The 23114-nt window shown below is 37.3% G+C and overlaps 1 protein-coding gene across 1 annotated transcript; it reads left to right on the top strand.

The window, feature by feature from the left end:
* The first annotated feature begins 586 nt into the window (after positions 1–586).
* LOC135730146 (taste receptor type 1 member 1-like) lies at positions 587–13465 on the top strand. Its single transcript, XM_065247994.1, has 6 exons — positions 587–762; positions 893–1190; positions 1858–2598; positions 11146–11358; positions 11494–11614; positions 12500–13465. Exons 1-6 carry the CDS (start codon positions 587–589, stop codon positions 13429–13431), a joined length of 2481 nt encoding a protein of 826 aa, XP_065104066.1. The 3' UTR covers positions 13432–13465.
* Positions 13466–23114: the final 9649 nt, after the last annotated feature.

The raw sequence follows: 23114 nt of genomic DNA, 5'->3' as shown, positions 1-23114 counted from the left end.
GATTTTTATGACAATCGTTTTGCTAGATAAGACCCCTATGCCTTTTTGCAATTTTAAGATGCATTGCATCTGTTAACTGTATGGCCCTAAATTGAATTTAATACAAATTGAAAAAAAGTCCTGAAATGTTTTTCTCAAAAAAAAAACGAAAAAACAGCATAGGATATAGGAAAATGTAGGAACACGCAATGAAACTGCTCAAAGAAAAACTCATATTGCAAAGAATTTTGTTAACAATCACTGTATTTTGTAATTAAAATAATTTTAAGATTTTAAAACCTTTATATGCAATTTTCTACTTTTAAATAAAATAAAAAATTGCTCTCAAACGTTGTATGTTTGATTAAATAAAAAAGAAACAAAATTAACTCCATATTCTTCTAAGGCATGTTTATAAAAATGCTAATAATTTAACTAAGGCCTAATTTAACTAAGGCCTAGTCCTGGCTTTAGCTAAGCCGTCTGTCAAACCAGGCCTGAGTGATGCCCAGACATGTGAATAAACAATGTGGTTTTAAGCAAATTAAACTGTAGTATAATAACCACCACACGTCTCTGTTTCATGAGAAACAATTCATTTTAAATCATGTTTCGCATTTACACTTTCCTTGTGGCCTTTGCTACTTCTATCTTTCTCAAAGTTTCTTGTTCATCATCTGAGTTCAGTTTAGATGGAGATTACTTATTGGGAGGACTTTTTCCAGTACATGAAGCTGAACATGCAGGACCCCTGTTCTTCCCGGAGGCCATTGAATGTTCCAGGTAAGCAAAAAAATATTTATTTTATTTATCAGGTTCATTTATTATGATCTAGATGAATATTACACATTTACACCTTTCTGATAAAATATTTAAAAGTGATTATCTACCTTATAAATGTTTTCTACTGTAGGCAAACTTTCTCAAACTCAGGCTATCAGATGTTTCAAGTAATGAGGTTTGCTGTTGAGGAGATTAATAACTCAACCACCCTGCTGCCCAATGTCTCTCTGGGTTATGAAATTTTTGATCATTGTTCTGACACTAAGAATTTCCCTTCAGTCTTCAGTTTTATCTCACAGAACGGATCAATAAATCCTCAAGAAAAACTCAACAGCCATCAGACTAAAGTCATTGCTTTAACAGGACCATATGGAAACACAAGAACTATTACTATTGCACAGCTGATCACAATGGACCTTATACCACTGGTAAATTATTCATGTTTAATAACAAACACACATACTTTATAACCTCCATCCAATGCTGCCAGATTTCATCGCTTTAACACAGAGACACATATACAGTGGGTAAAATAAGTATTGAACACGTCACCATTTCTTCAGTAAATATATTTCTAAAGGTGCTATTGGCATGAAATTGTCACACAAAGAAATTAAACCACAGATGTCCAGAAATGCAATTGAAAATGTATGGAAAAATCTAAAGATCACAGTTCAAAGATTTGAAGTGGAAGAATAAAAAGGGTCAAAATCACATCTGATGCAAAAAATCACATGCAACTAGTTTCTCCATACATGATGCATCTTGAAGCTTTCATTACCAACAAATTATTTTGTAAAAGTATTAAAAACATTTCAGTAACCGTGTTCAATACTTTATCCCTGTGTAATTTTACATTAATACACATAACTTATTTATGGTATGATTTTTTTTTATGATTTGTTACAAACATCTTGTGAAAATTTCATGTTAATAGCACCTTTAGAAATATGTTAACTGTTGTGTTTAATACTTATTTTACCAACTGTTAGTACTTTTATGCATAAAACAAAACATTGAGTGTTATAAATGTATAATAAATGAAATGTTAGAAAAATTGTCAGGCAAATTTAATTCAAATTACCTTTCTTAAAGGTTAATTATGGAGCTACCAGCTATACATTGAGTAATAAACTTCAGTATCCATCTTTTATAAGAACAATCCCTAGCAACAAAGAGTTGATACAGATGATTATTCACATCATCCAGTGGTTTGGATGGAACTGGGTTGCTTTTCTTGGAGATCCAGACAGTGGGGATGGCCGACAGCTGTTTAACAGTTATATCAAAAATACTGGGATTTGTTTGGCTTATCAAGAGATTCTCAGTCAAAGTGCAAACTACAGTTTAACTCTTAAAAAGATTGATAAACTCAACATCAATGTCATTGTGGTTTTCACTGTGTCACAATATGCAAAAAATATAATCAAAGCAGCCATAACAAACAACATCCGAGACAAAGTTTGGATTGCAGATGAAACATGGTCCATGAATCAGCAGCTTCTAAAAGAGCCAGGAATTGAGAAAATTGGAACAATTATTGGCATTGCAGACAGATTTTTGTCATTGCCGGGATTTAATGAATTCATTTATAAAACCAAAGGAACAACTGAGGTTTATCCTAATGATAACATTGAGAGTGAAATCCACACAAAGACATGTAATCAAGATTGTGACAACTGCTCATTGGTGACAGCAGAGGAAATTATAAATGAAGATCCCACATTCTCTTTTCCCATCTACGCTGCCATATACACCATAGCTCACGCATTACATAAAGTTCTGCACTGCAACATGAACCAATGCAGCAAAAATACAACAGTCAAGCCATACATGGTGAGTAAATACATTGAAATATGTTTTTAACCCTCAAATGATGTGTGCAAAGATGCCACAAAATGCTTACAAACAAATCTGACCATATTACAAGGTAAATACAATCATTTTAAATTGTAGATTTGATTAGAATTCAAAATAAAAAATAATAAAATAAAAAAGTAAGGCATGACTGTGCAAAGATGCCACAAAATGCTTAAAAACAAATCTGACTATATTATAAGGTAAATACAATCATTGTAGATTATTTTAAATTGTAGATTTTATTAGAATTAAAAAATAATAATAATAAAATAAAAATGTAAGGCATGACTGTGCAAAGATGTCACAATATGCTTACAAACAATCATTTAAGAAATCAAATTTCAAGAAAGAGGACCACGGTCTCCGCTACAGTAAACCTCTTTGCCATTGTGCTAATACAGAATTTGTCGAAAACTTAACTTTAGCATGGTTTTATCTGGAAGCATCATCAAACTTAGAAAAAGTAGCCAAGGTTTGTGCTGATCCGTTTAACTTTTATATGCATGTTTGTTATTAGTTTATTTAAAATTTAATTTAATGTTTAGTTGTTGTTATCTTCATCTCTACCATCCAACTCTCACTAAAGCCTTCCCAGAACAGCATTCCCCTCTCAGAAAAGCAATCTCATCAAATTTTATTACCGCATATTCACACTTATTAATGGATTATAAAAACAGGAACCCTCCCTAACCCCTAAATCCTTACTAATATCAACAGACCTGTTTACTCTTGCCCAGCTGGCCCAGTTTGTTGTGATTAGTCTTTCCGCAGACAGTGCGTGTCAGACACGAAACGCCCTTTGCCATTATAATAGCACAAACAAACATGTCTGACTAAACATTACAATTTTTAAACCAACATCTTGCTACATGCTTTTTTTATTCTCTGAGAACGATCGTGTTTTATAGATTTAAAATGTAAGTGGTTTACATCTTTATCTTTTGAAACTTAACAACTTATGCCGAGATGACAGCTTAATGCAATGTTATAAATTCAAAAACAGGTAAACAAGTGGAATGAGAGCAAGACTTTAGGACTGACTCACCTGCATTTGTTGTTTTCATGTAAAAGTGTTTACACACAGTTCTCTTTCTTTGTCGATTGTTACACAGAATCGCGTCTTTGTCGATTTAATGAGTACTTCACATCATACAAATCATCCTTTGCAGGTGAAAATAACACAGATTTGCTTTCACGGCGCGGAACGAACAACCTCTTCTCAACATGACGTGAACCAAACTAACTAGTTGAAGTGTCTGAGCGTGGCTCAGTGTAGACATCGTTCGTAGTGAACCAGCCATAGACAGATATGTTGCAAATGTGTTCCTTCGTGACGTAGATACATAACAATAAAAGATGTTTCAGAGTCAACTCCTTATGTTGGAAGACAATAACAAAAGTTATGGTTATCTGAGGTCGGCTGATCGCTGTGATTTTCAGGAACGGAATTTTGAGAAAAACTGGTTTAAAAAAAGGCAATCAAAATAAAAGCAAAACATTCAAGTATTACAAGTAAAAAGAACATTACTGTGGAAAAATACTTATTTTAGTCACTATATGTGTTGGTAAACATACAAAATGGTCACTTTGACCCCAAGGAACACAACGCTTTTTAATATTTGAACATTATTATGTTATTTATTATCTGAACTGCATCTATAGACCTTTTACGCACTTCCGCATTTTTCGACTGGAAATACGTCAACAAAGTGTATGGCAACTTCCTGTTATCGTAGCGGCAGATACGAAAAATAGCAGAGTCAACGAGTCGCCGTTTCTGTAGTGTTCAAGGCTGTTCGTCTTCCAACCAGAAACAGCCCTACCTTTATAATAGTTAATAATAGTATATAATAGTAACAGTAAGTGAAAAAAAGTTCCGCAGCAAGAAGAGTGAACACGCAAGAACGGGAAACTTTTGCCAACCGGCATTCTGTCTATATTAAAACCTCCAGTTTGTGAGGCTCCTCACTCTCTCTCATTGACCTGAAGCATCTACCTCTCACTACTACCTGTCCCTGTAGTATATTTGTTCCTTAAACCGCATGTAGCAAGGAAACATTGCATGTTATCTCATGTAGAAATACACAACTTTGCAGCAGACTGCTAGTAACATTTACCTAGTACAGCAGCTACACCAAATTACTGGTTGTTATGTTAACCTCATGTCATCTCACTTAAACATAACTTACACACGACATATTCACTGCGATGTGTTAAATCTTATATTACAAATTCACAACCCCTAGATTTACAATTAACGTAAACGGAGTTATAGCCGGTTTTGTAGCTAAAGCTTACCTTGATAATTGTGGATAAACTCCGCGCGGAAGAATTTATATCCCTTATCCAGTTTGTTCCCTTTAGTGGACGAGTGTATACCCACACTCTTCACCACATCGGCGCTGGTGAACTTCGGTAGACAAGTTAGGAAAGTCGGAAACACTCTAGCTGCCATTTCTCCACCAACAACAAAGCTTATACCGGAATTGCGTTTACGCGTTGTTTACGTATTTCCGGTTTTTGCGTAAATGGTCTATTCACTTTTATTGTTTTACTGTTAGTTTTAGTGAAGTTTTACATTGTTTATCATGTACAGAGTCTTGTATGTTTAGATGACACACCTATTTTAATTTGTAGCTTAGATTAAAAGAGAGATTAAAGCAGATCAGCACATTGTTATGGACAACCTGATCTCACGAATTTCCGTGGCATAGTCACGGAATTTTGTGCTCATTTTTCCGTGGCATTCTCACGGATCTCCGCATTTTTCCGTGGCCCTGCTACGGACTGTCTTTTTCCGTGGCATTCTCACGGATGGGTTACTCAACTGTTTTGTCCTATTTTCTTACCATTTTCGCTTCGGTTTAGGGTTAGATTTACATGAAATGACATCCCTACCCAAACCCAACTCTAACCCCAACGCCAGGCGACAATTGTTTAAAGTTTAGAAAATATAAAAGAATAAATCAGAAAAAAATAAATAAACCAATAGTTAAAGTGACATACTAATGCAAACACCAAATCTAACCCTAAACCGAAGCGAAAATGGTTTGAAAATAGGAAAAAGCAGTTGAGTAACCAATCCGTGAGAATGCCACGGAAAAAGACAGTCCGTAGCAGGGCCACGGAAAAATGCGGAGATCCGTGAGAATGCCACGGAAAAATGAGCACAAAATTCCTTGAGTATCCCACGGAACTTTGTGAGATCATGTGGTTATGGATTATACAGGCAGAAGAGGGAATGTGTTGCGGGAAACCACAGAGATAGGTTGTATTTTGTAGGAAGAACCTGTAGACGTGTTTTTACACAGAAAGTGAGGATCCAATGATGGTGGCATTGCTGTAAATTGTGTGTGATACAGATTGGACCAGTACTCCATATTCTGTACTCTTTTAACAGACAAGAGAGTCTGTCTTAATGTTCTATGCTGAAGCAGGAGAAGAATGTTGTTATGGTGCAGCCTGGCTTCTACGATGACAGACGGGTCCTCTACAACTGCATCAGAGACCTCTACGAATTGGTAGTGGGAGGTCCACTTTAGTTCAGTTCCTGTCCTCTAGTACAGGTTGTTTAAGTCTGGCCAATCTGATGACACACCAAACCCCTTTGCCCATCCATCCAGCTTTCCATTGGTCTTTCATTCAAAACCCAGGAAGCTGTCTTCCCCACTGCATGTGTGCAGCACTTTTCTGTCTTTTTCCACTCTTCTGCATTGTTTGTTCTGGCATATCGCATCTTCCTCTTCACAAAGGCCAGGCGAGTTTGCTGGCCAATTAAGGACAGGGATACCATGGTCCTTAAACCGGGTACTGGTAGCTTTGGCACTGTCTGCATCTCCATAAAGTTGGTCAGCAGCATGAAGCATGAAGTGCTCTAAAACTTCCTGATATATGGCTGCGTTGACCTTGGACCTCAGAAAACACAGTGAACCAACAGTAGTAGATGACATGGCACCCCAAACCATAACTGACTGTGGCAACTTTACATCACCGACTGTGGAAACCATCACTGATTGTGGAAACTTTACTTTTACACTGGACCTCAAGCAACATGGATTGTGTGCCTTCCCTTTCTTCCTTCAGACTCTGGGACCCTGATTTCCATAGGAAATGCAAAATTTACTTTAATCAGAGAACAAAACTTTAGACCACTCAGCAACAGTCCAGAAGCAAGACGCTTCTGACACTGTCTGTTGTTCAAGAGTGGGTTGACACAACGAATGCGACAGCTGAAACCCAGGTCTTGCACACATCTGTGAGTAGTGGTGCTTGAAGCACTGACTCCAGCTGCAGTCCACTCTTTGTGAATCTCCCCCACATTTTTGACTGGGTTTTGTTTGACAATCCTCTACAGCAGGGGTTCCCAACCTTTTTTGTTCCAGGGACCAGTATATTCATATAAAAAATTCCAGGGACCAGTTGTCAATTTTAATGCCTCAATTTTAAGATGCATCGTTTGAAAAATATCACTGTGTAAAAACAGTAACAGCCTATCATTTAATTGCATATAATGAACTAGGCGGCAACAAAGGCTACTTGTATGAATATACCAATCTTTTTAAACTTTCAGACCGGTTCACAAAATATTTCCCTTCTCCGCCTTACAATTAGGTCTACATCAAAAGCAACTTACTCAGCACTCACTCACTAGCAGGTGGTAGTAATGGCAAATTGTATGAAAATACTAGTTTTACCTGTCAAATCTCTCCAGAACCACTAAAGACAATCACTTCACCAGCAACTTAGTGTTTTCATTTATCAACAGGTGACAACAAAGACTAATTGTATGAAAATAAGAGCCAGTTTCAACAGTCAGACAGTTTTAGAATACAATATCAAACACACAGTCATTTCTGTTCAGCCTCACTAATCAGCCAATAATTTTTTTAAGTATTAAATTAGAGATTAAGTTTTAACCTTTTATCTTAAGTCTCATTTATAAAGAGTGCTTTAGCACAAGACAGGGCTGAAAACTTGCGTACGCCAGTTCCTACGCAAAGGTTGTGATCTATAAAAAAACAAACTTTTCGGGAGACTGGGCGGTAACACAAAAGATACTAATAGCTTGTATTGTGTAAAATACACACTTTATAGGTTCTTAGTACACTGTTTGAGTTTGTAGCTTATAAGTGTGCAATAAATATAGAATGGGCATTTCAAAACAAACATTTAAATGAGCAGAAAAAGTACTTTCTTGTTACACAGAAGCAGTTTTTTAGAAGTTGTACAACACTAACAAACTATTTATACCTCAACTATTCCCTGAGTATATTAATAGGTAACAAGCATATTTCTCACTAATATATGCATATTAAGGCAGTATTACTTAAGAGTAAGTACTTTTTCTGCTCATTTAAATGTTTGTTTTGAAATGCCCATTCTATATTTATTTCACACTTATAAGCTACAAACTCAAACAGTGTACTAAGAACCTATAAAGTGTGTATTTTACACAATACAAGCTATTAGTATCTTTTGTTTTTAGTTAATAAGTTCATTGTTAGGACAAAATCAAGTGTTAAGGGGCTATAAGACAAAAACAAGACAACAACCAATAAATGGCTTATAAATATCTTGTAACTGCTTACAGGTCACTAACTAGTCAGTTACACATACACTTATAAGTCATTAATTACTAACTAATTTCTGATCCTTAAAATAAAGTGTTACTGGGCTTACAGGGTGGGATCTGAGGATGATTCATGTACACACACTTGCAGGTGATCTGTGATTTATAAAAGGAACATTGCTTTGTTTAGAAGGCTCAATATTTTTTGGCGTATGCCATTTTTTGGATTTTGTGCATACGTAGACTTTTAGTAAGGATCCTATGCACATCTTTTCCTTCCCTTCACCTTTCTATTAATGTGCTTGGACACAGAGCTGTGTGAACAGCCAGCCTATTTGCAATGATCTTTTGTGTCTTGCCCTCCTTGTGCAAGGTGTCAATGGTTGTCTTTTGGACAACTGTCAAGTCAGTAGTCTTTCCCCTTGATTGTGTAGCCTACAGAACTAGACTGAGAGATGATTTAAATGCCTTTGCAGATGTTTTGTGTTAATAAGCTAATTAGAGTGTGGCACCAGGTGTCTTCAAAATTGATAATTCAATTAATAATTGAACAATATTCTAATTTTCTGAGATACTGAATTTGGGATTTTTCGTGAGTTTTCAGTTATAAACATCAAAATTAAAAGAAATATAAAAAAACATTTGAAATATATCAGTCTGTGGGTAATGAATGAATTTAATATACAGGTTTGACTTTTTGAATGGAATTAGTGAAATAAATTAAAGGGGCCATGACATGAAAATCTGACTTTTTCCATGTTTAAGTGCTATGATTGGGTCCCTAGTGATGCTATCAACTTAGAAAATTTGAAGAAGATCAACCCAGTAACTTAGTTTTGGTAAACCATTCTCTACAAGCACATGAAAAAATAGGTCGTTGAAATTTGGCTCTCCTTATGATGTCATAAGGAGCTCTTATTATAATAATCCAACCCCTTAATCCAACCACAGCACTGCCATTTAGTGCAGAGAGAAAATAATTCACAGAACAATTGAGTTTCAATTTCAACAAACCACCACCATTGTGATCAGTGTTTGCACTTGATCTGCACATGTGCATTTTAGAGGACACACCCAAAACGGCACATTTTTGCACACACCTACAAAGTGGCAATTTTAACATGCTATAATAAATTATTTATATGGTATTTTGAGCTAAAACTTCACACATGTGCTCTGGGGACACCAAAGATGTATTTGACATCTTAAAAAAGTCCTGTGACATGGGCCCTTTAAGGTTTTCATTATATGACCAGCACCTGTATTTATCCATAACAGCGTTGCTCCTGAATAGGGATAGTTCGCCCAAAAATGAAAATAATGTCATTAATGACTCACCCATATGTCGTTCTAAACTCGGAAGACCTCCGTTCATCTTCGGAACACAGTTTAAGATGCTTTAACTTTAGATTTAGTCCGAGAGATTTCGGTCTCCTCCACTGAAAATCTTTGTACAGTTTCCATGTCCAGAAAGGTAATAAAAACATCATCAAAGTAGTCCATGTGACATCAGTGGGTCAGTAAGAATGTGTTGAAGCATCGAAAATAAATTTTGGTCCAAAAATAGCAAGAATTATGACTTTATTCTGTCTTCTCTTCAGTTTTGTTGTGAACCGCATGAAGTCACGTGACTGTAGTGACGCGGCTGACCTGTCCCTCAGACATGTTTGCTAAGTTTTTTTTTTCAAACTTACAGCGTGCGTCTCCCTAGACTGTAAACGAGCTTATAAAATTAAGCTCAATTATAAATGTAACTAATTACCAGGCAAAGTAACTATTGCGTTGCTTAAAAAAAGTTCAAATATTTCAAATAACTTTGCCCCTAATATAAAATTTGTTAAATTACTGAATTAGACACTAAAGAGAAACCACTAATTTTGTGGCAGCATGTGATGATGTGGGGTGCTTTATTCTATCAGAATTACAGACGTGAAGATGCTCTTTCTTTCTCTGCATAAGTTGCACATTACATAAACATTCTTGCGTTTCACCTCAATGATGGAAAAGTAGTGCTTATTATACTTTGTGTTTGCGACTGCTACCTTTGAGTTTGTTGTACTTGTCATCGCTCTGTCATTGCGGGTGTGTGGGACTCGGACGGACTGCAGCGCGAGGACCAGGGCTGCCTGTGAGTGGCTAGCAGCAGCACCCACTGCTCGTCACAAGTTGGCAACAATGCACTGCACTTCTCGGACTGTGCCTGAGTTTGTGTATGAACTCTGCCTGCCTCTGGTTGGCTAACGATGGAAATTAAGCCAATCATCATCGTTTATGTGGTTCTCCCACCTCCTCTAACACACACACCAGTCATCATCAGTTATGTGTCTCTCAGCCCCAACACACACACACACACACACACACACACACACACACACACACACACACACACACACACACACACACACACACATTGCCTGTCTGGATGAGAGAACCTACTCTGGTGAAAATCGCTTTAGTGAGATTAATTATAGTAACGCGCAGCATTTATTGTCAATAAGGGGTTATAACGGGGGAAACAGTAATTTATTTGATTACTCGTTACTGAAAACAATAACGCCATTAGTAACGCCATTTATTTATAACACTGTTATTTCCATCACTGCTCTCTTGATTCCTGATTTGCTGCTTCCGCCCTAGCTTCCTGTTCTGCCTGTGCTGCCCTGATCTCCTCTTCTGCCCCGCTCTGCCCTAGCTTCCTTCTCTGTTTATGTTTATTTAGCACTGCGAATGGATCCGCTGCCTCTGTTCTCACACGTTATAACAAGAGACAGATGATAAAAATCGAATGAATAAAAATTGTACTTTTTGCTGTGATATGTTTGTGATATGAAATCAATATGTATATAATGGATAATGGATCACTACTACAATTCACTACTAATAAAGTACTAATTTGAATTTGTTTTTATTTTTTGTTAACATTTTGTGAACATCTCTTTTTCACTTCACAACAGCTTCTGGAAGAAATTAAGAATTTGGATTTCACACTAAATAACCATCAAGTGAAATATGATGTTAATGGTGATCCATTTGTCAGTTATGCAGTCGTGGTCTGGCACACTGTAACAAATTCTCCATGGATTGAGATGGTGGGCACTTATGACACATATCCAGAAATTAATTTTACCATCAACAATTCACTCATGCCCTGGCATAACAATACTTCTGTAAGTTACCCTTTATTAGTCTTGGTCTACTCCAGTAAAAGTTTTAGTTGCTTATGACACCCATGGTCTTTGAAGGCTTCATTTATATATTAAGCAGTCCAGATTAACTTTTAAACCCTTTATTATTCTATAAAGGTTCCTTTCTCAAACTGCTCTGTTGAGTGTAAGGAGGGATTTTCAAGAGAACACGTGGGATTTCATGATTGCTGCTTTCTCTGTAAAAAATGTCCACAAAACAGCTATGTGAATTATTCTCGTAAGTACCTTAAAGGAGTAGTCTACTCATTTTCAATATTAAAATATTTTATTACCTTAACTAAGAAGAGTTGATACATCCGTCTATCATCTTAGTGCGTGCACGTATGCGCTAGGGCGCGCTGCGAAACTTCGATAGCATTTAGCTTAGCCCCATTCATTCAATGGTACCACTCAGAGATAAAGTTAGAAGTGACCAAACACATCAACGTTTTTCCTATTTAAGACGAGTAGTTATACGAGCAAGTTTGGTGGTACAAAATAAAACGTAGCGCTTTTCTAAGTGGATTTAAAAGAGGAACTATATTGTATGGCGGAACAGCACTTTTGGGAGTACTTCGACTCGCTTGAAAAAACCGCTCCCCTTCTCCCTCTCATAATGGGAGAGGGAGGGTGTTACTGCGCCAAGTTGAAGTACTCCCAAAAGTGCTGTTCCGCCATACAATATAGTTCCTCTTTTAAATCCGCTTAGAAAAGCACTATGTTTTATTTTGTACCACCAAACTTGCTCGTATAACTACTCGTCTTAAATAGGAAAAACGTTGATGTGTTTGGTCACTTCTAACTTTATCTCTGAGTGGTACCATTGAATGAATGGGGCTAAGCTAAATGCTATCAAAGTGTCGCAGCGCGCCACAGCGCTTAGGTGCACGCACTAAGATGATAGAGGGATGTATTAACTCTTCTTAGTTAAGGTAATAACATATTTTAATATTGAAAATGAGTAGACTATTCCTTTAAGTAGTGAGTCTTGATATTTAGGCTTCATAAATCCAGGACACCACTTTAATACTTTATTATTATAGCCTATTATACAGATTTTTTCATCACAAGATTGATATTTTGCCTGTTTTACCAAACATTCATATCTTTGTTTTTATTCCAGGAGACCCCTATACCTGTTTTTCATGTGCAGAGGATGAATGGTCTGATGGGGGCAGTGTGACATGTCAGACACGTTCTGTTATCTATCTACAGTTCACAGAAATCCCTTCCATTGCACTTATATTTTCCAATGTATGCTTGATTACTCTTCTCATTATCATGATTTTTATTTTCGCTTACAATTACAACACACCAATGGTGAGGTCTGCTGGTGGCAACATGTCTTTCCTAATGTTAGTGTGTCTGATTATGTCTTGCCTAAGTGCGTTCTTTTTCTTTGGTGAACCCACATCTATAAAATGTATGTTAAGAAATGTCTTATTTATGTTTTTCTTTACTGTCTGTCTCTCCTGTTTGTTTGTTCGTGCCTTTCAAATAGTTTGTGTCTTTAAAATGAATGAGTTCCCTAATGTGCACAGGTTGTGGGTAAAGTACAATGGCCAGTGGATGTTTGTCATCTCTTTTTCTGTCTTTTATTTCATTGTTTGTGTTATGTGGATGACCATTGGACCTCCCAAACCCTTCAGTGACTTACTGTCTTTTAAACAACAGATATTTCTCACCTGTAAAATAGGGCATGTTATATTCACTAGCACAGTTGTATTCATAAATTTTGTTCTTGGTGCCTTGTGTATCTTGTTTTCTTACATGGCACGAGATCTTCCCAAAAATTACAATGAGGCCAAATCAATAACCTTTAGTATAATTTTTTATATTGTGATCTGGATTGCATACTTGACAGCTATTTTTCTCGTAAATAGCAAAGAAAACTTTCTAATGAATGCATTGGTTCAGATATCCAGTACATATGCAATTCTCTTTTGCTATTTCATACCAAAATCTTACATAATGTTATTTCAACCAAAGAAAAACACTGCTGCATACTTTCAAACATCTATTCAGAATTACACACAAACTATTAGTAAAAGTTAAACCACAGCAATGATGCTGCACAGATGCAGATGAAATGCTTTATGCGGATATTTTGATTGCTTTTAGTTTTAGATAGTTGTACACATAATGTAGATATATTACAGATACATTACAAATATATTAGCAAGCACTTTTTCTTTTCTCACCAGGTTAGGTAAACTCATGCAAAGTAAAATGAAAGATTCTCTAAAGCAGCAGGTGGTTAAAGTCATTGATCAAGGTCTCGATGTATCTCTTAAACTGTATGTTAAAAGCTTTTGTCCTTGACTATTATTTAAATTATTTATATGTGATTTTTGAAAATAAAAAGCACTGATCCAACAACCTGTTACTTAACTCTTTCCCAGCCATTGACAAGTTATCTTGTCAATAGACCCTTTTACAGCCCACGTGATCAAATAGCCTGCACGCGCATTTTGGCAACAGAAGTGGTGTTGTTCCCCATTGGCTCTAACATGTTAACAACTCAGAAAGTTTATTAAAAGGGTTTCCCAGCATCAAAATGTCTGGTTGTTGAGTTTGGTTGCACTTATATGTCATGGTCCTGTCAGTCCTGTATGTCTTATGTGTTTCATGTGATAGGATCATGGCAGCCCTCACTGTTGTCTTGTTTTGTGTGGAGAGTCACGTGGCCTGTGTTTGTGTTTTGTGTGCCTCGTGCTCTCCTGTCTTAAGTCTTGACCCCGCCCCCTCGTTGCCTTGTTAATTATTCATTATAAGTTTACACCCTTCACCTGTGTGTCCTCGTTCCCTAGTTTAGTTCTTCCCTATTTAAAGCCATTGTGTGTGATGTCCTGTGTCGGATCATTGTGTGTGTCACGTTTGGCACTGTCTTGGATCCTGTTTTGTTTTGCCATGTCTTGTTGTATGTTATCATTTATATTCTTGCCTTGTTTACCCCCTCGAGGGTGTTTTTGTTATATAATAAAAGTCTTTTGGTTGAGAGCTGTCTGCACTTGGGTTCTGTTTTCCCCATTCCTGACATTATATAATATAATAATATACGTATATGTTTCTGGCAACTTTATTTTTGGCCATCTGCTAAAGTCTTCTTTCCACTCGACTATAGTACACGGATCTGGTAGCTGTGTTGAAAAAGTTGATAAAATCAACTTTTTAAAACAATTTTCTCTGTCTGTGTTGCTTCACTGCTGATTCATTACTTCCGTTGCCAAACTGCGCATGCATACGTAGCCACGTCATTATTGTGTACAAACAGTAAAAGGGTCTATTAAGAGAAAACATTTCCCTGCCAATGACGCTTTCCTGATGGGGTTTTATAGTAATCTTTAATTCCATTATGATCCACTAGATGGCACTCTTACCCAATTTATAAAAAACTAAAGCAAAAACGAATTAATTTTAAACTTCGTGTATGTTTTAATAATCATTCAGAATCTGATCTTTAACAAAATGCAATTAGTTCAGTTTTTTGCCCTAAATTTGTTATTTTTGGTTATAAAAACAGAACAAATGAAGATAGGATGAAACTTTTTTCCTGTTTTGATTGTTTGAAAGCTGAGGGTCTGTTTTTCATTTGATTTATTTGCATGTTTATATATTTCTATATAAAAAAAATTCTTAAAGGCATTTTGTGAAACTTTTGTGAAAATTACAAAATATGCTTGCGGGCAACTTCTTTAAAAAGGCTGGCGGGAATGAGTTAATGTAAACCGTTTTTAAATGTATTTTTTTATGTAATTGTAATTTAATTGTAATTAAAGAAAAGACTGAAATAAAGATGACATAGGAAAGTTGCTCACAACATTTCCATAAATGTCTGTAAGTTTGCATTAATTAATTAAGATAATTATTCGTGTATTTTAGTTTGCTTACCACTGGAGTAAACTATATTCATCATGCCTTAGTTTTTGCAAATTGGAAACATTTTTAATTAGTTTGTTATAGTTTTCTGACAGCTATTTTAGTTTAATTGTATTCATAATTATTCATAATTATATTTCTTAGAATGTTTTCTTTTTTTAATAAACTTTTTTAACACTTTCCTTTTCGGTCCCCCAGAACATGCTCAAAAAGTCTTGAAACTTGGCACATATGTCAAAGGCATCTGCAGTTAGGACCAGGCAAAGGCTGGCTCAGGGGCGTTCTGTAGCGCCCCCTTTAATGCAAATAAAATCTTTGTGCATGAAATCTTTGTGCACATGTACAAAAGTTGGTACATACTGTATATAGTTACTTTCATATTCGGGCTGATCATATTCTTTTAAAATTAAATTAAACCGCAAACATCTACAATTCAGGCTTGTGATATGATTAGAACTGTGTGTTAGAAACATGGGGTTGTGTGTTAGAAACATGGGGTATACCTTACTGTTTTTAAAAATCAGGACCCATATAAATTTTGTGTTAACGTTGATTCTCTTTTGAATAGTTTCTCTGCGTTCATATCGTTACCAAACAATCAAATGTGCTTGTCACACCCACACATACTCTTGGGTGACACTTAAATGTAAAACGTTTCATCATTCTTCTAAATGTTAACACACCAACATGTTCTGAAGTTTTCTATAAAATCTAGACCGAAATCAAACTACATGTTTAAACCGAAGTAAAACAGTTTGCACACTCTAAAACATTTTGGTGTTGCTGATGTAAACGAAATAATTGATGACATTAAAACAAAGAACCCATAGGTTTTGAATGTAAACTGATGTTTTATGAAATCAGAGCAAGCACACAAACAATATTTGTAGCTTTTATTGATAAATCCGTGAACTAGTTGAGACTGTAATCGCAATGTGATGTGCACATGAAACCTGAAAACGTAAAATCTGACAATTTCTGTGTGCTGAGTTAAACTAAAATAAACAAAAAACCTTTCGGTAACTAAAAAGTGAGTGATGTTTGATGATTACCCTATCATGTTTTGTGCTCATGTCAGAAAATTAGAGATCTTGGCAGACAAATGTATTTAGGTATACCATGGTTTAGATTTGGTGTGGTGTGTACATGAAGCCAAAACTCTGTCAGGATTCGTAGAGACATGGAGTAGCTGGTCTCTGTCTATGTGACAGCCGGAGGTAACCAAATTACAGAATTAGGATCAGATCGTGCCTGTGGGGTTTTAGCTTTTCATACTAACACTGATGACTTTATTTTTACACCGCTGAAAGACCTGAGAAGTAGGCACATGTAATTTCTATTAATGTTTCACGTTTTTCTGTGCGGAGTCGCAACAACATGTGTAGAATGAGCAATGTCACACATTGTCTAAACAAGATGTCTAAATGTTCTGAGGACTACATCTAATGGTAACAACACAGACATTAAGACAAAGATTCCATGTATATTTTTTGCTTTTATGAAATCGGTGCAGCAAAACATACAAGAAACATAACCAGTAAACAAATTCAATGCAGAATACCACAGTGACAAAACATTGAAACGACTAAAACGTAGTTTTTGTTAAAGTATACAATTGTTGATGGACATGGATTGACAATCATTGTGGCAAGTATAGCAATGTGGCAATAGCTTAAGACTTTTGGAAAAATAAAAACATATAATGTAAAAACTTGCGTAAGAAGTGCCACTGGCTCACACGCATGGTTTTTAATCATCATTAAATGTTATGATGTTGTCTAGATACCATAGAAAGTGTATGCAGGAGCCTATGCCCTTTTCAAGCATAACATTTACGGTGTTTTCTATGATTTCACATATATTAACTTCACGTTTCTTTACAAGCATATCAACGCATACATGAATTATAAATGCCGACATGAGGATGATGTTAACAATGTAAAACTTGTCATCATCACATTCATAAAATATCTCTAGGGCTTTTCTAATAAGCACACAGGCTGTTTCTCTTGCATGTTATCTGAACCATGTTATTGAAAGATTAATCTATACTTTTCACACCATCTGTTTTTTCCTTGAGTCTGGTTACACGCTCGGCATTAGCTTCGCAATAATTTGGAGGCAGGCTCACATTGGCATCTTTGTATATCACAGTACATAATAGATTGGTCATCTCCCTCTTGTAGTTATTTTTAAGCATATCTTTAAAAAGGTCGGTACCATACACATAGCCCATATAGCCATAGCGAAGTTGTTCGAATGATCTTTGTGCCATCCTTTTCAAGAATCTGTAGCGTCGTAGACAACTTTCGCACAACGCTTGATTGTTTGTTTGTGAGTTCGATCACCTTCACAGCAACAAAAGGATCGTGTCTTAATTTGTGCAAATAGTGTCCACAGTTCCTGCAAAACATAAAACAAGCCTCTGGGGTGTGCGAATCCTACACAGTTGTTCAAAAATTGTTCTGTGTTGTGTTAATCCGGGGTAAGTTTTTGGTAAAAGTTCCTGTATTCAGTCGAAGAGCTTATCATCTGTGTAGGCCCCCGTCCCGCTTCACAACCCCTATGGCGTTGGTCGTTTGGCCCCCTACCACGTGATAACGTCTATGCCATAGACCCACTACACATCCTCTGGAGGTTTGTGCTTTAAGTCGTAAAGCTAAAGACGGTGATTAATCTTAAATCTAACCTAATATCAGTTAAGCTGTTCAAATAGTATATATTTATTTTATTTAGTAAAAATTAGGCTTACCTATTTAATGTTATGTAGAGCTACGTCCGAGCTGGTGTTGTGTTTATAGTTAGTTTTATGGAAGCACATAATCATGTTTAACAAAACCACACAAATAAAGCCTAGTGTGTCTCTGCGAGCCATGTCAAGTTTGTTAAATGGTTTGTCTTTAAAGAAATGTTTGTTGTCACGTTAATGACAACCTGGATTATAACATCGTCAGCTTTGATAAATAATATTTGCAAACATTTTATTGTTCCCTAAAGGGATAACAGATGGGTTAAAGGCGAAATTAATTAAAAAACAAACCAGAATGTGAGATAACATGTTTTTAATCAGTATCTGTGTAATGATACCTAAACTCTAAAAAAAACCTTTCACTTTTTGTCAATGGGGTCAGAAATAACATCAAGGTTTTAGAAAGAGCCAGAGACTAAAAAAAGCACACACACACGCACACACTCGCAGACTCAGAGACTCTCACACCCAAAGACACAAGCGCATACACACACACACACACACACAGGCACAGACCCAAGCGCACGCACACATAGCCTAAACACTTGATTAGAAACTAAAATAACTGTTAAAGTTTTATTCGTGACACGGCACTATTAATGTGACATCAGATATAAATTTACCCCCGACATGTCTAAAATGTTTGATTCTTGACTGACTTTAAAGAAACTTTTGAGGTTACAAAACTAAAGTTTAGATCCAGTCGGAATACGGAGTGGTTCATGCGCTATCAGATATAAGTTTACTCAGACACGTCTAAATGTTTAATTCTTGATTGTCTATAAGAAATATTTGATGTTAAAAATTAAGATTGAATAGCATTTGTCATAAAACACACATGGACGCTTCATCTTAAAAACATGACATGTTTAAATCACAGGCGTTGACAGAATTACGTTTGTTGTATAATACACATTTGGAGGTTAGGATCCACTATGAATACAAACCAGAAAATGGGGTAAAAATGTCTTAAACTTTAAAAAGTTTGTTTTTAAAACCATAGATATGTGAGTGCATGTGCATTTTTACGCTATGCAATAACGTGTTTTAATCATTATCTTGTGAGGGTGGCATAATGATACACCTAAAATAAACCTTTATATAGTCAGAGCGCATAGAATTACATTTATTGTGTGATAAACACATATTCACAGTTGGGTTTAAAGTGACATTAATTAAAAAACAGAAATGAGATAAAATGTTTCTCTTAAAACGACAAATATGTGCACGCATCCCCATATGTTCTCTATTGTAACCGCCAGTACGCGATCTTTAATGCCGTGAACAGAATGCTGTGCATGAAAAGATTCACGGATCTCGTGAAGCGATTCATCTTTTATTTAGTTTAAATATATTTAGTCTAAAGAATGTAGTATTGACGGTCCCTCCGGTGGTTTTGGCACAGTTCATTGCTATACACGTACTGAATATTTCATTAAATAATTTGTGATGTAACAAGCAAAAGTTTTATATTTTTCAGAGTGGACCATATTACATTTTACCACCACGGTTTTTAAAAGACACTAGTTTACACTACGCCCCTGCTGTGAATTCGCTGTGTTAAAGTTTGTGGCTGATCAGAAAAATAGCCTATAGTTGAAAAGATAATATCAGATTTAGGTTTCACCAGATACATAAAATATTTGAATCTTGATTGTCTATAAGAAACTTTTGATTAAACAAACCTTTATATCAAGCTGTATTTGTCATAAAATACACGCTGCCACTTCACCTAAAATCAAAAATAATACTATATTTTTGTCAGAGCAGACAATATAAGATTCGTTGTATAACATACACATATTCACACATGTTTTTAAGAAGCCGATAATTAAAAACAAACCCTGAAGATGGGATGAAAACGTCTTAAAACATTTAAAAGTTTATTAACGTCAGATATAAGTGCTCATCAGCGTAAGTTCTCTGTCACCGTCGGTGCGTGCATTCACATGTTTAAATCAGAGACTTGGTTCAAGAAATCCCTAAATCTAAAATAAACCTTTATTTTGCTAGAGCGGACAACATTACATTTATTAAGTTTATTTTAAAACGGCAGATATGTACATATGTTCGTTCTCTGTCACCACCGGTGAGAATGAGAATGAGCATGAGAATGAGAATGAGCTTTTATTGCCAGGTATGTTTACACATACGAGGAATTTGTTTTCGTGACAGAAGCTCTGCAGTACAACAGAATGACAGTGACAGAACAAAAAACACATAATAAAGAATAAAAAAATACAAATATATAGACAGTGAATGACAATATACAAATGACAATTGTAGGCAGGTATATTACAAAGTGAAGTTATGTATGTACATATATATTGTGTGCAAAATTTAAGTGTATACTAAGTATGGTGTTAGATAAATAAAGTGTGTGTGTATATAAATATAAAGTGTAGTGTGTTCGCCGTTATTGTCAGCTGTTCATAAGATGGATCGCCTGAGGGAAGAAACTAGTCCTGTGTCTGGTCGTTCTAGTGCTTAGTGCTCTGTAGCGTCGACCAGATGGCAACAGTTCAAAGAGGGAGTGTGCTGGATGTGAGGGGTCCAGAGAGATTTTGACAGCCCTTTTTCTCACTCTGGATAAGTACAGTTCTTGAATAGATGGGAGAGTTGAACCGATGATTCGCTCAGCAGTCCGGACTACTCTCTGTAGTCTTCTGAGGTCAGATTTAGAAGCTGAGCTGAACCAGACAGTTACTGAAGTGCAGAGGATGGATTCAATGATGGTGGAGTAGAACTGTTTCAGCAGCTCCTATGGCAGGTTAAACTTCCTCAGCTGGCGAAGGAAGTACAACCTCTGCTGGGCCTTTTTCACAATGGAGTCAATGTGAATGTCCCACTTCAGGTCCTGAGAGATGGTGGTTCCCAGGAACCTGAGTGACTCCACTGCAGTCACAGGGCTGTTCATGATGGTGAGTGGGGGGAGTGCAGGGGGGTTTCTCCTGAAGTCCACGATCATCTCCACTGTTTTGAGGGTGTTAAGCTCCAGGTTGTTGAGACTGCACCAGACAGCCAGCTCTTTTACCTCCTGTCTGTAAGCAGACTCGTCACCGTCCTGAATGAGGCCGATGAGTGTGGTGTCATCTGCAAACTTCAGGAGCTTGACAGAGGGGTCCTTAGATGTGCAATCGTTGGTGTACAGGGAGAAGAGCAGTGGGGAGAGAACGCAGCCCTGGGGAGCTCCGGTGCTGATTGTACGGGTGCTGAATGTGTATTTTCCCAGCCTCACTAGCTGCTGCCTGTCTGTCAGGAAGCTGTTGGTCCACTGACAGACGGAGGTGGGCACGGAGAGCTGATTTAGTTTGGGCAGGAGGAGGTTTGGGATGATCGTGTTGAAGGCCGAGCTGAAGTCCACAAACAGGATCCTCACATAAGTCCCCCGGTCTGTCCAGGTGTTGCAGAACATAATGCAGTCCAATGTTTACTGCATCGTCCACAGACCTGTTTGCTCTGTAGGCAAACTGAAGAGGATCCAGCAAGGGTCCAGTGATGTCCTTCAGGTGGGCCAGCACCAGTTTTTCAAATGACTTCATGACTACAGACGTTAGAGCCACAGGCCTGTAGTCATTTAGTCCTGTAATTTTGGGTTTCTTAGGGATGGGGATGATGGTGGAACGTTTGAGGCATCAGGGGCTTCGCACAGCTCCAGCGATCTGTTGAAGATCTGTGTGAAGATGGGGGCCAGCTGGTCAGCACAGGATTTCAGACAGGCTGGTGTAACACAATCTGGGCCTGGTGCTTTTTTCCTTTTCTGCCCCCGGAAGACCTGGCGCACCGCATCCTCGCTGATCTGAATTGCAGGTGTGGGGGAGAGGGGGGATGCAGGAGGTGAGAATGGTGAGAGTGCTTGATTGGAGAGGTGTTCAGGATGGGTTGCAGGAGCTGTTAATGGTGTGAACGGTAGTTTGGAGAGGCATTCAGGGCTGGTTGCAGGAGTTGTGGAGGGTGTGAATGGTTTTGTGGGGAGGCGTTCAGGGCAGGTGATGGGTGTTCTTTCAAACCTGCAGTAAAACTCATTCAGATCGTCTGCCAGTCGTTGATTCTCTACAGTGCTGGGGGGTGGTGTCTTGTAATTGGTGATCATCTTTAGACTTTTCCACACTGATGCGGAGTCGTTGGAAGTGAACTGAGTCCTTATTTTTCCAGAATAATTCCTCTTTGCCACTTTGATCTCCTTTTCCAATGTGTATTTAGCCTGTTTATACAAGACATTGTCCCCCTTCAAGTAAGCATCTTCTTTGGCCTGACGGAGCTGTCTGAGTTTTGCAGTGAACCACGGTTTGTCATTATTGTAAATTATTTGAGTCTTTGTAGGAATACACATATCCTCACAGAAACTGATATGTGATGTTACGGTCTCTGTGAGTTCATCCAGATCGGTGGCAGCAGCTTCAAAAACACTCCAATCAGTGAGGTCAAAACAAGATTGTAAATCCTGCTCTGCTTCATTAGTCCATCTTTTTACAGTCCTTGATACAGGTTTAGCTGATTTTAGTTTCTGCCTGTAGGACGGTATAAGATGAACCAGAAGGTGATCAGAACGTCCCAAAGCTGCACGTGGAACAGAGCGAAATGCATCCTTTATTGTGGTGTAGCAGTGATCCAATATATTACTGTCTCTTGTGGGACATGTAACATGCTGTCTGTATTTTGGCAGTTCACGGGACAGATTGGCTTTATTAAAGTCCCCGAGAATGATTAAAACAGAGTCCGGGTGTTGTTGTTCTGTCTCTGTGATCTGATCAGCGAGTTCCTGTAAAGCTGAGCTCACATGCGCTTGAGGATGGATGTAAACACTGACCAGAATGAACGAGTGAAACTCCCGCGGCGAATAGAACGGCTTGCAGTTAATGAAGAGTGTTTCGAGATTTGAGCAGCACGTCTTCTTTAACACAGTTACATCTGTACACCACCGTTCGTTGATGTAAAAGCATGTCCCGCCGCCGCGCCATTTCCCCGTGGATTCTGATTCGCGATCCGCTCTGAACAGCTGAAAGCCCGGCAGATGGAGCGCGCTGTCCGGTATGGTGTCATTCAGCCAGGTTTCCGTGAAACACAGAGCAGCAGAGTGTGTGAAATCCTTATTAGTCACACACACCAA

The sequence above is a fragment of the Paramisgurnus dabryanus genome, chromosome 11, assembly GCF_030506205.2.
Source record: "Paramisgurnus dabryanus chromosome 11, PD_genome_1.1, whole genome shotgun sequence".
In the NCBI taxonomy this organism is placed as follows: Eukaryota; Metazoa; Chordata; class Actinopteri; order Cypriniformes; family Cobitidae; genus Paramisgurnus; species Paramisgurnus dabryanus.
This window is presented reverse-complemented; position numbering and strand designations above follow the sequence as displayed.

Bases quoted from the DNA above. Each gene is read 5' to 3' on its own strand.
- LOC135730146 (XM_065247994.1), top strand. From the start codon at position 587: ATGTTTCGCATTTACACTTTCCTTGTGGCCTTTGCTACTTCTATCTTT. The intron at 763-892 runs GTAAGCAAAAAA...TTTCTACTGTAG, and splicing joins GAGGCCATTGAATGTTCCAG to GCAAACTTTCTCAAACTCAG. The intron at 2,599-11,145 runs GTGAGTAAATAC...ACTTCACAACAG, and splicing joins CAACAGTCAAGCCATACATG to CTTCTGGAAGAAATTAAGAA.